Consider the following 15,325-nt stretch of genomic DNA (forward strand, 5'->3'; position numbering starts at 1 on the left):
ATCGTCAAGGTAAACGAAAACAAAGATGTTCAGCATGTCTCTCAGGACATCATTGACTAATGCCTGAAAGACAGCTGGAGCGTTAGCGAGGCCGAAAGGAAGAACCCGGTATTCAAAGTGCCCTAACGGAGTGTTAAACGCCGTCTTCCACTCGTCCCCCTCCCTGATGCGCACGAGATGGTAAGCGTTACGAAGGTCCAACTTAGTGAAAAACCTGGCTCCCTGCAGGATCTCGAAGGCTGAAGACATAAGAGGAAGCGGATAACGATTCTTCACTGTTATGTCATTCAGCCCTCGATAATCTATGCAGGGGCGCAGAGACCCGTCCTTCTTCTTGACAAAAAAAACCCCCGCTCCGGCGGGAGAGGAGGAGGGGACTATGGTACCGGCGTCAAGAGCTACAGACAAATAATCTTCGAGAGCCTTACGTTCGGGAGCCGACAGAGAGTATAGTCTACCCCGGGGGGGGGTGGTTCCCGGAAGGAGATCAATACTACAATCATACGACCGGTGTGGAGGAAGAGAGGTGGCCCTGGACCGACTGAACACCGTGCGCAGATCGTGATATTCCTCCGGCACCCCTGTCAAATCACCAGGCTCCTCCTGTGAAGAAGAGACAGAGGAAACAGGAGGGATAGCAGACATTAAACATTTCACATGACAAGAGACGTTCCAGGAGAGGATAGAATTACTAGACCAATTAATGGAAGGATTATGACAAACTAGCCAGGGATGGCCCAAAACAACAGGTGTAAAAGGTGAACGAAAAATTAAAAAAGAAATGGTTTCACTATGATTACCAGAAACAGTGAGGGTTAAAGGTAGCGTCTCACGCTGAATCCTGGGGAGAGGACTACCATCCAGGGCGAACAAGGCCGTGGGCTCCTTTAACTGTCTGAGAGGAATGTCATGTTCCCGAGCCCAGGTCTCGTCCATAAAACAGCCCTCCGCCCCAGAGTCTATTAAGGCACTGCAGGAAGCTGACGAACCGGTCCAGCGTAGATGGACCGACAAGGTAGTGCAGGATCTTGAAGGAGAGACAGGAGTAGTAGCGCTCACCAGTAGCCCTCCGCTTACTGACGAGCTCTGGCCTTTTACTGGACATGAAGTGACAAAATGACCAGCGGAACCGCAATAGAGACAGAGGCGGTTGGTGATTCTCCGTTCCCTCTCCTTAGTCGAGATGCGGATACCTCCCAGCTGCATGGGCTCAGCACCCGAGCCGGCAGAGGAAGATGGTAGTGATGCGGAGAGGGGGGCAACGGAGAACGCAAGCTCCTTTCCACGAGCTCGGTGACGAAGATCAACCCGTCGCTCAATGCGAATAGCGAGTTCAATCAAGGAATCCACGCTGGAAGGAACCTCCCGGGAGAGAATCTCATCCTTTACCTCTGCGCGGAGACCCTCCAGAAAACGAGCGAGCAAAGCCGGCTCGTTCCAGCCACTGGAGGCAGCAAGAGTGCGAAACTCAATAGAGTAGTCTGTTATGGATCGATTATCTTGACATAGGGAAGACAGGGCCCTGGAAGCCTCCTCCCCAAAAACAGATCGATCAAAAACCCGTATCATCTCCTCCTTAAAGTCCTGATACTGGTTAGTACACTCAGCCCTTGCCTCCCAGATTGCCGTGCCCCACTCACGAGCCCGTCCAATAAGGAGAGATATGACGTAGGCGACACGAGCAGTGCTCCTGGAGTAAGTGTTGGGCTGGAGAGTAAACACAATATCACACTGGGTGAGGAACGAGCGGCATTCAGTGGGCTCCCCAGAGTAACACGGCGGGTTATTGATTCTGGGCTCCGGAGATTCGAAAGCCCTGGAAGTGGCCGGTGGATCGAGGCGGAGATGGTGAACCTGTTCTGTGAGGTTGGAGACTTGGGAGGCCAGGGTCTCAACGGCATGTCGAGCAGCAGACACTTCCTGCTCGTGTCTGCCTAGCATCGCTCCCTGGATCCCGACGGCTGAGTGGAGAGGATCCGAAGTCGCTGGGTCCATTCTTGGTCGGATTCTTCTGTTACGGTGCGTGAATGAGGACCCAAAAGCGAATTAACTTAAACAGAGCTTCTTTAATTACCAAACATAGGTAGGCTCAGACGGACCGGCAGATTCCGACAGGACAAGACAAGGTTACAGCAAACATGACGACAGTCTGGTTCAGGCATGAAACACAACAAACAAGAATCCGACAAAGACAGGAGCAGAAACAGAGAGAGATATAGGGACCTAATCAGAGGGAAAAAGGGAACAGGTGGGAAAAGGGGTGACGAGGTGGTTAGGAGGAGACAAGGCACAGCTGGGGGAAAGAGGGGGAGAAAAGGTAACCTAACAACGACCAGCAGAGGGAGACAGGGTGAAGGGAAAGGACAGAGACAAGACACAACATGACAGTACATGACAAAAGAGAACAGAGGAAACATAATGAGTGAGTAAAGAGAACAGAGGAAACATAATGAGTGAGTAAAGACAACAGAGGAAACATAATGAGTGAGTAAAGAGAACAGAGGAAACATAATGAGTGAGTAAAGAGAACAGAGGAAACATAATGAGTGAGTAAAGAGAACAGAGGAAACATAATGAGTGAGTAAAGAGAACAGAGGAAACATAATGAGTGAGTAAAGAGAACAGTGAAACATAATGAGTGAGTAAAGAGAACAGAGGATACATAATGAGTGAGTAAAGAGGACAGTGAAACATGAGTGAGTAAAGAGGACAGTGAAACATAATGAGTGAGTAAAGAGGAAAGAGGAAACATAATGAGTGAGTAAAGAGAACAGAGGAAACATAATGAGTGAGTAAAGACAACAGAGGAAACATAATGAGTGAGTAAAGAGAACAGAGGAAACATAATGAGTGAGTAAAGAGAACAGTGAAACATAATGAGTGAGTAAAGAGAACAGAGGATACATAATGAGTGAGTAAAGAGGACAGTGAAACATGAGTGAGTAAAGAGGACAGAGGAAACATAATGAGTGAGTAAAGAGAACAGAGGAAACATAATGAGTGAGTAAAGAGAACAGTGAAACATAATGAGTGAGTAAAGAGAACAGAGGATACATAATGAGTGAGTAAAGAGGACAGTGAAACATGAGTGAGTAAAGAGGACAGTGAAACATAATGAGTGAGTAAAGAGAACAGTGGAAACATAATGAGTGAGTAAAGACAACAGAGGAAACATAATGAGTGAGTAAAGAGGACAGAGGAAACATAATGAGTGAGTAAAGAGAACAGAGGAAACATAATGAGTGAGTAAAGAGGACAGTGAAACATGAGTGAGTAAAGAGGACAGTGAAACATAATGAGTGAGTAAAGAGAACAGTGGAAACACAATGAGTGAGTAAAGACAACAGAGGAAACATAATGAGTGAGCAAAGAGGACAGTGAAACATAATGAGTGAGTAAAGAGAACAGAAGAAACATAATGAGTGAGTAAAGACAACAGTGGAAACATAATGAGTGAGTAAAGAGAACAGAGGAAACATAATGAGTGAGTAAAGAGAACAGAGGAAACATAATGAGTGAGTAAAGAGAACAGAGGAAACATATTGAGTGAGTAAAGACAACAGAGGAAACATAATGAGTGAGTAAATAGAACAGAGGAAACATAATGAGTGAGTAAAGAGGACAGTGAAACATAATGAGTGGGTAAAGAGAACAGAGGAAACATAATGAGTGAGTAAAGAGGACAGTGAAACATGAGTGAGTAAAGAGGACAGTGAAACATAATGAGTGAGTAAAGAGAACAGTGGAAACATAATGAGTGAGTAAAGACAACAGAGGAAACATAATGAGTGAGTAAAGAGGACAGTGAAACATAATGAGTGAGTAAAGAGAACAGAGGAAACATAAGGAGTGAGTAAAGACAACAGTGGAAACATAATGAGTGAGTAAAGAGAACAGAGGAAACATAATGAGTGAGTAAAGAGAACAGAGGAAACATAATGAGTGAGTAAAGAGAACAGAGGAAACATAATGAGTGAGTAAAGAGAACAGAGGAAACATAATGAGTGAGTAAAGACAACAGAGGAAACATAATGAGTGAGTAAAGACAACAGAGGAAACATAATGAGTGAGTAAAGTGAACAGTGAAACATAATGAGTGAGTAAAGAGAACAGTGGAAACATAATGAGTGAGTAAATAGAACAGAGGAAACATAATGAGTGAGTAAAGAGAACAGAGGAAACATAATGAGTGAGTAAAGAGAACAGAGGAAACATAATGAGTGAGTAAAGAGGACAGTGAAACATAATGGGTGAGTAAAGAGGACAGTGAAACATAATGAGTGAGTAAAGAGGACAGTGAAACATAATGAGTGAGTAAAGAGAACATTGGAAACATAATGAGTGAGTAAAGACAACAGAGGAAACATAATGAGTGAGTAAAGAGAACAGAGGAAACATAATGAGTGAGTAAAGAGAACAGTGGAAACATAATGAGTGAGTAAAGAGAACAGAGGAAACATAATGAGTGAGTAAAGACAACAGTGGAAACATAATGAGTGAGTAAAGACAACAGTGAAACATAATGAGTGAGTAAAGAGAACAGAGGATACATAATGAGTGAGTTAAGAGAACAGTGAAACATAATGAGTGAGTAAAGAGAACAGAGGATACATAATGAGTGAGTAAAGAGAACAGTGAAACATGAGTGAGTAAAGAGGACAGTGAAACATAATGAGTGAGTAAAGAGGAAAGAGGAAACATAATGAGTGAGTAAAGAGAACAGAGGAAACATAATGAGTGAGTAAAGACAACAGAGGAAACATAATGAGTGAGTAAAGAGAACAGAGGAAACATAATGAGTGAGTAAAGAGAACAGTGAAACATAATGAGTGAGTAAAGAGAACAGAGGATACATAATGAGTGAGTAAAGAGGACAGTGAAACATGAGTGAGTAAAGAGGACAGAGGAAACATAATGAGTGAGTAAAGAGAACAGAGGAAACATAATGAGTGAGTAAAGAGAACAGTGAAACATAATGAGTGAGTAAAGAGAACAGAGGATACATAATGAGTGAGTAAAGAGGACAGTGAAACATGAGTGAGTAAAGAGGACAGTGAAACATAATGAGTGAGTAAAGAGAACAGTGGAAACATAATGAGTGAGTAAAGACAACAGAGGAAACATAATGAGTGAGTAAAGAGGACAGAGGAAACATAATGAGTGAGTAAAGAGAACAGAGGAAACATAATGAGTGAGTAAAGAGGACAGTGAAACATGAGTGAGTAAAGAGGACAGTGAAACATAATGAGTGAGTAAAGAGAACAGTGGAAACACAATGAGTGAGTAAAGACAACAGAGGAAACATAATGAGTGAGCAAAGAGGACAGTGAAACATAATGAGTGAGTAAAGAGAACAGAAGAAACATAATGAGTGAGTAAAGACAACAGTGGAAACATAATGAGTGAGTAAAGAGAACAGAGGAAACATAATGAGTGAGTAAAGAGAACAGAGGAAACATAATGAGTGAGTAAAGAGAACAGAGGAAACATATTGAGTGAGTAAAGACAACAGAGGAAACATAATGAGTGAGTAAATAGAACAGAGGAAACATAATGAGTGAGTAAAGAGGACAGTGAAACATAATGAGTGAGTAAAGAGAACAGAGGAAACATAATGAGTGAGTAAAGAGGACAGTGAAACATGAGTGAGTAAAGAGGACAGTGAAACATAATGAGTGAGTAAAGAGAACAGTGGAAACATAATGAGTGAGTAAAGACAACAGAGGAAACATAATGAGTGAGTAAAGAGGACAGTGAAACATAATGAGTGAGTAAAGAGAACAGAGGAAACATAAGGAGTGAGTAAAGACAACAGTGGAAACATAATGAGTGAGTAAAGAGAACAGAGGAAACATAATGAGTGAGTAAAGAGAACAGAGGAAACATAATGAGTGAGTAAAGAGAACAGAGGAAACATAATGAGTGAGTAAAGAGAACAGAGGAAACATAATGAGTGAGTAAAGACAACAGAGGAAACATAATGAGTGAGTAAAGACAACAGAGGAAACATAATGAGTGAGTAAAGTGAACAGTGAAACATAATGAGTGAGTAAAGAGAACAGTGGAAACATAATGAGTGAGTAAATAGAACAGAGGAAACATAATGAGTGAGTAAAGAGAACAGAGGAAACATAATGAGTGAGTAAAGAGAACAGAGGAAACATAATGAGTGAGTAAAGAGGACAGTGAAACATAATGGGTGAGTAAAGAGGACAGTGAAACATAATGAGTGAGTAAAGAGGACAGTGAAACATAATGAGTGAGTAAAGAGAACATTGGAAACATAATGAGTGAGTAAAGACAACAGAGGAAACATAATGAGTGAGTAAAGAGAACAGAGGAAACATAATGAGTGAGTAAAGAGAACAGTGGAAACATAATGAGTGAGTAAAGAGAACAGAGGAAACATAATGAGTGAGTAAAGACAACAGTGGAAACATAATGAGTGAGTAAAGACAACAGTGAAACATAATGAGTGAGTAAAGAGAACAGAGGATACATAATGAGTGAGTTAAGAGAACAGTGAAACATAATGAGTGAGTAAAGAGAACAGAGGATACATAATGAGTGAGTAAAGAGAACAGTGAAACATAATGAGTGAGTAAAGAGGACAGTGAAACATAATGAGTGAGTAAAGAGGACAGTGAAACATAATGAGTGAGTAAAGAGAACAGAGGAAACATAATGAATGAGTAAAGAGAACAGTGGAAACATAATGAGTGAGTAAAGAGAACAGAGGAAACATAATGAGTGAGTAAAGACAACAGAGGAAACATAATGAGTGAGTAAAGACAACAGAGGAAACATAATGAGTGAGTAAAGAGGACAGTGAAACATAATGAGTGAGTAAAGAGAACAGAGGAAACATAATGAGTGAGTAAAGACAACAGTGGAAACATAATGAGTGAGTAAAGAGAACATTGGAAACATAATGAGTGAGTAAAGACAACAGAGGAAACATAATGAGTGAGTAAAGAGAACAGATGAAACATAATGAGTGAGTAAATAGAACAGTGGAAACATAATGAGTGAGTATAGAGAACAGAGGAAACATAATGAGTGAGTAAAGACAACAGTGGAAACATAATGAGTGAGTAAAGACAACTGTGAAACATAATGAGTGAGTAAAGAGAACAGAGGATACATAATGAGTGAGTAAAGAGAACAGTGAAACATAATGAGTGAGTAAAGAGGACAGTGAAACATAATGAGTGAGTAAAGAGAACAGAGGATACATAATGAGTGAGTAAAGAGAACAGTGAAACATAATGAGTGAGTAAAGAGGACAGTGAAACATAATGAGTGAGTAAAGAGGACAGTGAAACATAATGAGTGAGTAAAGAGAACAGAGGAAACATAATGAATGAGTAAAGAGAACAGTGGAAACATAATGAGTGAGTAAAGAGAACAGAGGAAACATAATGAGTGAGTAAAGACAACAGAGGAAACATAATGAGTGAGTAAAGACAACAGAGGAAACATAATGAGTGAGTAAAGAGGACAGTGAAACATAATGAGTGAGTAAAGAGAACAGAGGAAACATAATGAGTGAGTAAAGACAACAGTGGAAACATAATGAGTGAGTAAAGAGGACAGTGAAACATAATGAGTGAGTAAATAGGACAGTGAAACATAATGAGTGAGTAAAGCAGCAAAATGAAGAGAGAGTAGGATGAAAGAGAAGAGCATGCCTATGGAAGCCTGCCTGGACCTCCTCTTTCGCTATTGCACCAAACACAGAGCCAGAATACAGTTTAATGGGCAGGGAACACACAGCCATTTTGGATTCAAGTTGAATCAAAGCTTTTTCATTGAAGTCAGGTACAAGCATGAACAAGCTAAGCTATCAAAAGACAAAGCTATAGGGTGACAGTATACCTACTGAACGACATCATCATTATCTAGCTGTGGAAGACCATCTCCAGTGAACTAACCACTCTCTGAATAGGTTTTTGTTTGTTTTTTAAAAGCGACTTGGAGATTCTTTATGAAACACACTATATAAAGTATATATTTTATTACGATGTATGTTGATATCGTACAAAGGGACAGATAACAGGAGACTGATGAGCTGGATATTACAGCAGGTGTACCTCTATTATTATCTAAATGAAGGTCTCTCTCTCTCTCTCTCTCTCTCTATATATATATATATATATATATATATATATATATATATATATATATATATATATATATATATATATATATATATATATATATATATATATATATATATATATATATATATATATATACGTATATCTGCACTTTAATTGAGCTAGTTAAGCTTGTCTCTGCTCTGCAGTTTAAATACTTCTCAGCCTGCATTAATACACCTTAAAGCTACCCACGGAGCCCAGTGAAGGCTGTAAGCCATATAGGCATAGCTACTGAACGTCATTCATTGGAATCTTCTACTTAATGATACAGACTGTCTGAAACAGTGAGATGCATGTTTTCCAACCGTAAACACAGGGACGGACGGACGGACAGACGGACAGACAGACAGAGAGAGACAGAGACACACACACACACACACACATAAATGAAGTGTAATGGCTTAAATGACACACTGCCTCTTCATGCTCATCTTCCCTATGATGGCTATCTCTGTCAACTGGCCATAAGGAGCCCTGTTGTCAAGGGAACTGGCTTTATTCAAAGTGATTGATAAGCAAATTAATCAGATTTTCCGTGGCTAAACAAGCAATGATTTAGGAAAAACTGAGCCAACCAAGCATTCTTTCCCCTTCTATAAATAAAACTGCATTCGGGATAGTGGTGAGAGTTCCTACATACAGAGAGCAAATACTGGACCACATTTCCCATAAAAAACTACAAGAGCCTGTCCAAGTTCATCCAGTGTGTGCATGAGATACCTCTCATCTGTCCCACAGTCCTTGTATTAGCATGGTTCACACACACTCCCACAGCCAGCATGCAGGAGCAGCTGCTAGGCTGTTTGCGTGTTTGTGAGTGTTTGTGACAGTGATTGTGTGTATGTTTGTTTTGTGTGTGTGTGTGTGACTGTGTAAGTGTGTGTGAAAACCCACCAGGATTCTCGACGAGAGGAGAGGAGGGGATAGGAAAGTAGAGGGAGGAGAGGAGAGTGGAGGGGAGAGTAGGGGAAAGGGGGGAGAGGAGCGGGGAGTAGAGGAGAGGAGGGGAGAGAAGAGAAGAGGAGAGAGAAGAGGAGAGTAGGGGAGAGAAGAGAGTGGGGTAGAGAAGAGTAGGGGAGAGAAGAGGAGAGTAGGGGAGAGAAGAGGAGAGTAAGGGAGAGAAGAGGAGAGTAGGGGAGAGAAGAGGAGAGTAGGGGAGAGTAAGGGAGAGAAGAGGAGAGTAAGGGAGAGGGGAGGAGGGCAGAGGGGACAGGAGAGAGAAGAGGAGAGTAGGGGAGAGAAGAGGAGAGTAGGGGAGAGGAGATGAGAGAAGGGGAGAGGACAGAAGAGGAGAGAAGATGAGAGAAGAGGAGAGTAGGGGAGAGAAGAGGAGAGTAAGGGAGAGAAGAGAAGAGGAGAGTAGGGAATAGGAGAGGAGAGTAGGGAGAGAAGGGGAGGGTATGGAGAGAAGAGGTAGGGTAGGGGAGAGAAGAGGAGAGTAATGGAGAGAAGAGGAGAGTAAGGGAGAGGGGAGGAGAGCAGCGGGGACAGGAGAGAGGAGAGGAAGTAGGGGAAAGAAAAGGAGAGTAGGGGAAAGAAGAGGAGAGTAGGGGAAAGAAAAGGAGAGTAGGGGAAAGAAGAGGAGAGTAGGGGAAAGAAGAGGAGAGTAGGGGAAAGAAGAGGAGAGTAGGGGAAAGAAGAGGAGAGTAGGGGAAAGAAGAGGAGAGTAGGGGAAAGAAGAGGAGAGTAGGGGAAAGAAAAGGAGAGTAGGGGAAAGAAGAGGAGAGTAGGGGAAAGAAGAGGAGAGTAGGGGAAAGAAGAGGAGAGTAGGGGAAAGAAGAGGAGAGTAGGGGAAAGAAAAGGAGAGTAGGGGAAAGAAAAGGAGAGTAGGGGAAAGAAGAGGAGAGTAGGGGAAAGAAGAGGAGAGTAGGGGAAAGAAGAGGAGAGTAGGGGAAAGAAAAGGAGAGTAGGGGAAAGAAGAGGAGAGTAGGGGAAAGAAAAGGAGAGTAGGGGAAAGAAAAGGAGAGTAGGGGAAAGAAAAGGAGAGTAGGGGAAAGAAGAGGAGAGTAGGGGAAAGAAAAGGAGAGTAGGGGAAAGAAGAGGAGAGTAGGGGAAAGAAGAGGAGAGTAGGGGAAAGAAAAGGAGAGTAGGGGAAAGAAGAGGAGAGTAGGGGAAAGAAGAGGAGAGTAGGGGAAAGAAGAGGAGAGTAGGGGAAAGAAGAGGAGAGTAGGGGAAAGAAGAGGAGAGTAGGGGAAAGAAGAGGAGAGTAGGGGAAAGAAGAGGAGAGTAGGGGAAAGAAGAGGAGAGTAGGGGAGAGAAGAGTGGGGGAGAGAAGAGGAGAGTAGGGGAAAGAAGAGGAGAGTAGGGGAGAGAAGAGTAGGGGAGAGAAGAGTAGGGGAGAGAAGAGGAGAGTAGGGGAGAGAAGAGTAGGGGAGAGAAGAGGAGAGTAGGGGAGAGGAGAGTAGGGGAGAAAAGGGAAGAGTCAGGGAGAGTAGGGGAAAGAAGAGGAGAGTAGGGGAAAGAAGAGGAGAGTAGGGGAAAGAAAAGGAGAGTAGGGGAAAGAAGAGGAGAGTAGGGGAAAGAAAAGGAGAGTAGGGGAAAGAAGAGGAGAGTAGGGGAAAGAAGAGGAGAGTAGGGGAAAGAAGAGGAGAGTAGGGGAAAGAAGAGGAGAGTAGGGGAAAGAAGAGGAGAGTAGGGGAAAGAAGAGGAGAGTAGGGGAGAGAAGAGTGGGGGAGAGAAGAGGAGAGTAGGGGAAAGAAGAGGAGAGTAGGGGAGAGAAGAGTAGGGGAGAGAAGAGTAGGGGAGAGAAGAGGAGAGTAGGGGAGAGAAGAGTAGGGGAGAGAAGAGGAGAGTAGGGGAGAGGAGAGTAGGGGAGAAAAGGGAAGAGTCAGGGAGAGTAGGGGAGAGAAGAGGAGAGTAGGGGAGAGAAGAGGAGAGAAGGGGAGAGGACAGAAGAGGAGAGTATGGGAGAGAAGAGGAGGGTAGGGGAGAGAAGAGTAGGGGAGAGAAGATGAGAGAAGAGGAGAGTAGGGGAGAGAAGAGGGGAGAAAGGGGGAGAGTAGGGGAGAGAAGGGAAGAGTATGGGAGAGAAGGGGAGAGAAGATGAGTGTGGGAAGAGTAGGGGAGAGAAGGGGAGAGTAGGTAGAGAAGAGGAGAGTATGGAGAGTAAAGGAGAGTAGGGGAGAGAAGAGGAGAGTAAGGGAGAGGGTTGGAGGGCAGAGGAGGGGAGAGTAGGGGAGAGTAGGGGAGAGTAGGGGAGAGAAGAGGATAGTAGGGGTGAGTAGAAGAGATAAGAGGAGTGTAAGGGAGAGGGGAGGAGGGGACAGGAGAGAGAAGAGGAGAGTAGCGGAGAGTAGGGGAGAAGAGGGAAGAGTAGGGGGAGAAAAGGGAAGAGTAGGGGAGAGAAGGGAAGAGTAGGGGAGAGAAGAGGAGAGTAGGGAGAGAATGGAGTAGGGAGAGAAGGGAAGAGTGGGGGAGAGAAGGGAAGCGAAGAGGAGAGTAGGGGAGAGAAGAGGAGAGTAGAGGAGAGAAAAGGAGAGCATGGGAGAGAAGAGGAGATTAGGGGAGAGAAGAGGAGAGTAAGGGAGAGAAGGGAAGAGATGGGAGAGTGGGGGAGAGAAGGGGAGAGTAGGTAGAGAAGAGGAGAGTATGGAGAGTAAAGGAGAGTAGGGGAGAGAAGAGGAGAGAAGAGAGAGTAAGGGAGAGGGGAGGAGGGCAGAGGAGGGGACAGGAGAGAGAAGAGGAGAGTAGGGGAGAGAAGAAGAGAGTAGGGGAGAGAAGAGTAGAGGAGAGTATGGGAGAGGAGAGGAGGTTAGAGGAGGGGACAGGATAGAGAAGAGGAGAGTAGGGGAGAGAAGAGGAGAGTAGCGGAAAGTAGGGGAGAAAAGGGAAGAGTAGGGGAGAGAAGGGAAGAGTAGGGAGAGAAAAGGAGAGTATGGGAGATAAGAGGAGATTATGGGAGAGAAGAGGATAGTAGGGGAGAGAAAAGGAGAGTATGGGAGATAAGAGGAGATTATGGGAGAGAAGAGGAGAGTAAGGGAGAGGAGGGAAGAGTAGGGGAGAGGAGGGAAGAGTAGGGGACAGGAGAGAAGGGAAGAGTGGGGGAGAGAAGGGAGAGAAGAGGAGAGTAAGGGAGAGAAGGGAAGAGACGGGAGAGAAGGGGAGAGTAAGTAGAGAAGAGGAGAGTATGGAGAGTAAAGGAGAGGAGGGGAGAGGAGAGGAGAGTAGGGGCGAGAAGAGGAGAGTAGGGAGAGAGGGGGAGAGTGAGGGAGAAAAGGGAAGAGTAGGGGAGAGAACAGGAGAGTAGTGGGGAGGAGAGGAGGGGAGAGGAGAGAGCCTGGGACTGGGAGCAGGCTGAGTAGTTGAGAGACAGGGCTTGGATGGAATTCCATAAACGTTCTCTCTCTGAGAGCCAATTTCACGACAGGGGCTGGCTGTGTGGAGCAGTCAGCCCCAGCATGTCACTGGCCTCGTGTGTGTGATATAACACACGCTTTGTGTGTGTATGTATGTGTGTGTGTGAGGCTGTGGGAGCTCCCAGCTTGTGTGTGAGCTAGCTCCATGGCAGTGGTTGAGGTGAGAGTGAGGGTGTCTAAATGAGGAGGTTGAGGCATGCAGGGAGCCCAGGCCTGGTCCCATCTACTGACATCCTGGACCTTCCAACATGACACAAAGCCAGAATTAGCACCCCAACCTCAGGCCTATTCACTAGCTCAATCACTCCTACAGCATCCTGCCATGCAGGTTAACCCACTCCCTGCTAGCTAGCACACTCACACAGCCTCACACAGAGAGGGATATGGAGGAGAGAAAGAGAGTGGGAGAAACAGAAATATAGAGAAAGACAGGGACAATGCTACTAACACACTAACACTCTCAGCCAGTGCAGTTTACTCTCAAGAAAAATATACTTATTTAACTAGTCAGATAAGGACACATTCTTATTTATAATGATAGCCTAGGAACAGTGGGTTAACTGCCTTGTTCAGGGGCAGAACGACAGATTTTTACCTTGTCAGCTCGGACATTCGATCTATCAACCTTTCGGTTACCGGCCCAATGCTCTAACCACTATGCTACTTGCCACCCCTATATAAGTAGCAACAAAAGACCACAAAGAGCTTACAGGAGAGAAATAATGATCAAATATCCTATCTTTGCAAAGACATGCTGCCCTGTTACATTTACCGTTTAACCCAGACACAAAGAAAGGGTGAGACAAAGCAGATAACACAAGGAGGCTATTACTCTCTCTCTCTCTCTCTCTCTCTCTCTCTCTCTCTCTCTCTCTCATTCTCTCTCTCCTTCTCTCTCTCCTTCTCTCTCTCTCTCTCTCTCTCTCTCATTCTCTCTCTCCTTCTCTCTCTCTCTCTCTTTCTCTCTCTCTCTCTCTCTCTCTCTCTCTCTCTCTCTCTGTGGAAGCAACGGCGGATCAGCTTACCTTTGTAGTCACAATGCAGAGGCAGTCCATGGTAGTGAGAACAAACAGGTGGGGTGTATCTCAACCCCCAACCCCCCACAACAGAGGGCTGAGACCCCACACCCCTCGCCCCAGCCTGCCCCACTCCTGCTCTCTCTCGTCCTGCCTTTCCCCCTTTTTCTTTGCTTCCGTGTATCTCTTTCTTTACTTACTGAACCAGCGAGGGAAAGAGAGGATGGAGGGAGGGGAAACGTAAAGAGGGAGGGGGAGGGACACAGGGAAAGAGAGAGAAAGAGCAAGAGAGAGGGTGTGCTCCGAATCAGTATGGGAGAGAGGGAGAGGGAGAGAGAGAGGGGGAGGGAGAGGGAACTCTTCTATAAGAGGAGAAGAGGAAGAGAAGAAGAGGAGAAGCAGGGATGAATATGAAAGGAGATGGACAGAGAGGGAAGGAAGTAGAAAGGAGAGGTGGTATGGGAAAAAGGGGAGATTCGCTCTGCAAGAGAAAGCGAGAGAGAGAGAAAGAGAGAGAGGATTAGACAGCGAAACAGCAGAGGATGGAGAGGAAGAGCCGAGGGAGGGGACTGTGAAGGAGAGAGCGAGGGAGTCAGTGTATGTGGTGTGTATGTGAAAACAGAAGGAATTAGACTGAAATAAAATGTGTAGAGGGGGAGAGAGAATTACATATGCATCAGAGAAAATGGAAACGCATACGACAATCAGAGTGACAAAAACAACCCGAACATAAACTAGAGGAAACCATGACAGAAGGTGAAAAGCGTGAAGGGTTTTCTGCTTGTTGTGGTGTTCTGCAGCTGTTGCCTTAGCAATGGTGCAATTGTTGCCGTGGCAATAGGAAGGGTTGTTGTTATCATGTAGCCGTTGCGCTGGGGTCTGTGTGAATGGTTGTACGTGTGGTGTGTGTGTGTGTGTGTGTGTGTGTGTGTGTGTGTGTGTGTGTGTGTGTGTGTGTGTGTGTGTGTGTGTGTGTGTGTGTGTGTGTGTGTGTGTGTGTGTGTGTGTGTGTGTGTGTGTGAGAGAGAGAGAGAGAGAGAGAGAGAGAGAAAGGGGAACAGGAAGGTAAAGGCCCCCCCCCATATGGATTTTAAGTAAAATAAGAAGAAGCATACATGGAGATGTTTTGGGTATACAGCCATTCTCACATTTCTCTGTGTGACTAAATGTTTCTACAGTCAGCCGGGGTGTACCATCTATGACTGAGTAATGTCAATGCAGTGAATTTGGACTGGAACCTTTGTTCAAATGCATTGCAGTAAAATGAATAGAATCATGTGTGCATCTTAGGGGTACACTTTGCCTTTAAGAGTCTAGACTGCACCACTAAAGCCTGGTTCACAGGGAAATGTGTGCTTCTGTCTTTTTTACATTTATTTTTATTTCACCTTTATTTAACCAGGTAGGCTAGTTGAGAACAAGTTCTCATTTACAACTGCGACCTGGCCGAGATCTTTGCACCCTCAGCTGGGTAATTGTACAAAAGGCAGCATAACCTCCCTCCCCTCTGCCAGCTCCCCACAATGCAGGAGCAATGGTACAGCAATAATGCAATTCTAAATTAAGACCCCCCTTCCGTTTAAAGTCGGAAGTTTAAAAAAACACCTTAGCCAAATACATTTAAACTCAGTTTTCACAATTCCTGACATTTAATCCAAGTAAAAATTCCCTTTCTTAGGTCAGTTAGGATCACCACTTTATTGTAAGAATGTGAAATGTCAGAATAATAGTAGAGAGACTTACTTATTTCAACTTTTATTTCTTTCATCACATTCCCAGTGGGTCAGAAGTT

General features: G+C 44.4%; 1 protein-coding gene across 2 annotated transcripts in view; it reads right to left on the reverse strand.

Annotated features, from left to right (window-relative positions):
- Nucleotides 1-14,050, reverse strand: part of dlg4a (discs large MAGUK scaffold protein 4a) — a 180,788-nt gene extending 166,738 nt beyond the window's left edge. Inside the window, exon 1 of one of the 2 annotated variants that reach the window (XM_090226670.1) lies at nucleotides 13,543-14,050. In XM_090226670.1, the coding sequence (XP_090082796.1) occupies nucleotides 13,543-13,572 (30 nt within the window). In that variant the 5' untranslated portion in view covers nucleotides 13,573-14,050. The remainder of the gene's footprint in view (nucleotides 1-13,542) is intronic. The other variant, XM_036968065.2, reaches the window with a different exon arrangement.
- Between the last annotated feature and the right edge of the window lie 1,275 nt (nucleotides 14,051-15,325).

This window comes from Oncorhynchus mykiss, chromosome 29 (assembly GCF_057628025.1).
Source record: "Oncorhynchus mykiss isolate SJ-2025 chromosome 29, ASM5762802v1, whole genome shotgun sequence".
Classification (NCBI taxonomy): domain Eukaryota; kingdom Metazoa; phylum Chordata; class Actinopteri; order Salmoniformes; family Salmonidae; genus Oncorhynchus; species Oncorhynchus mykiss.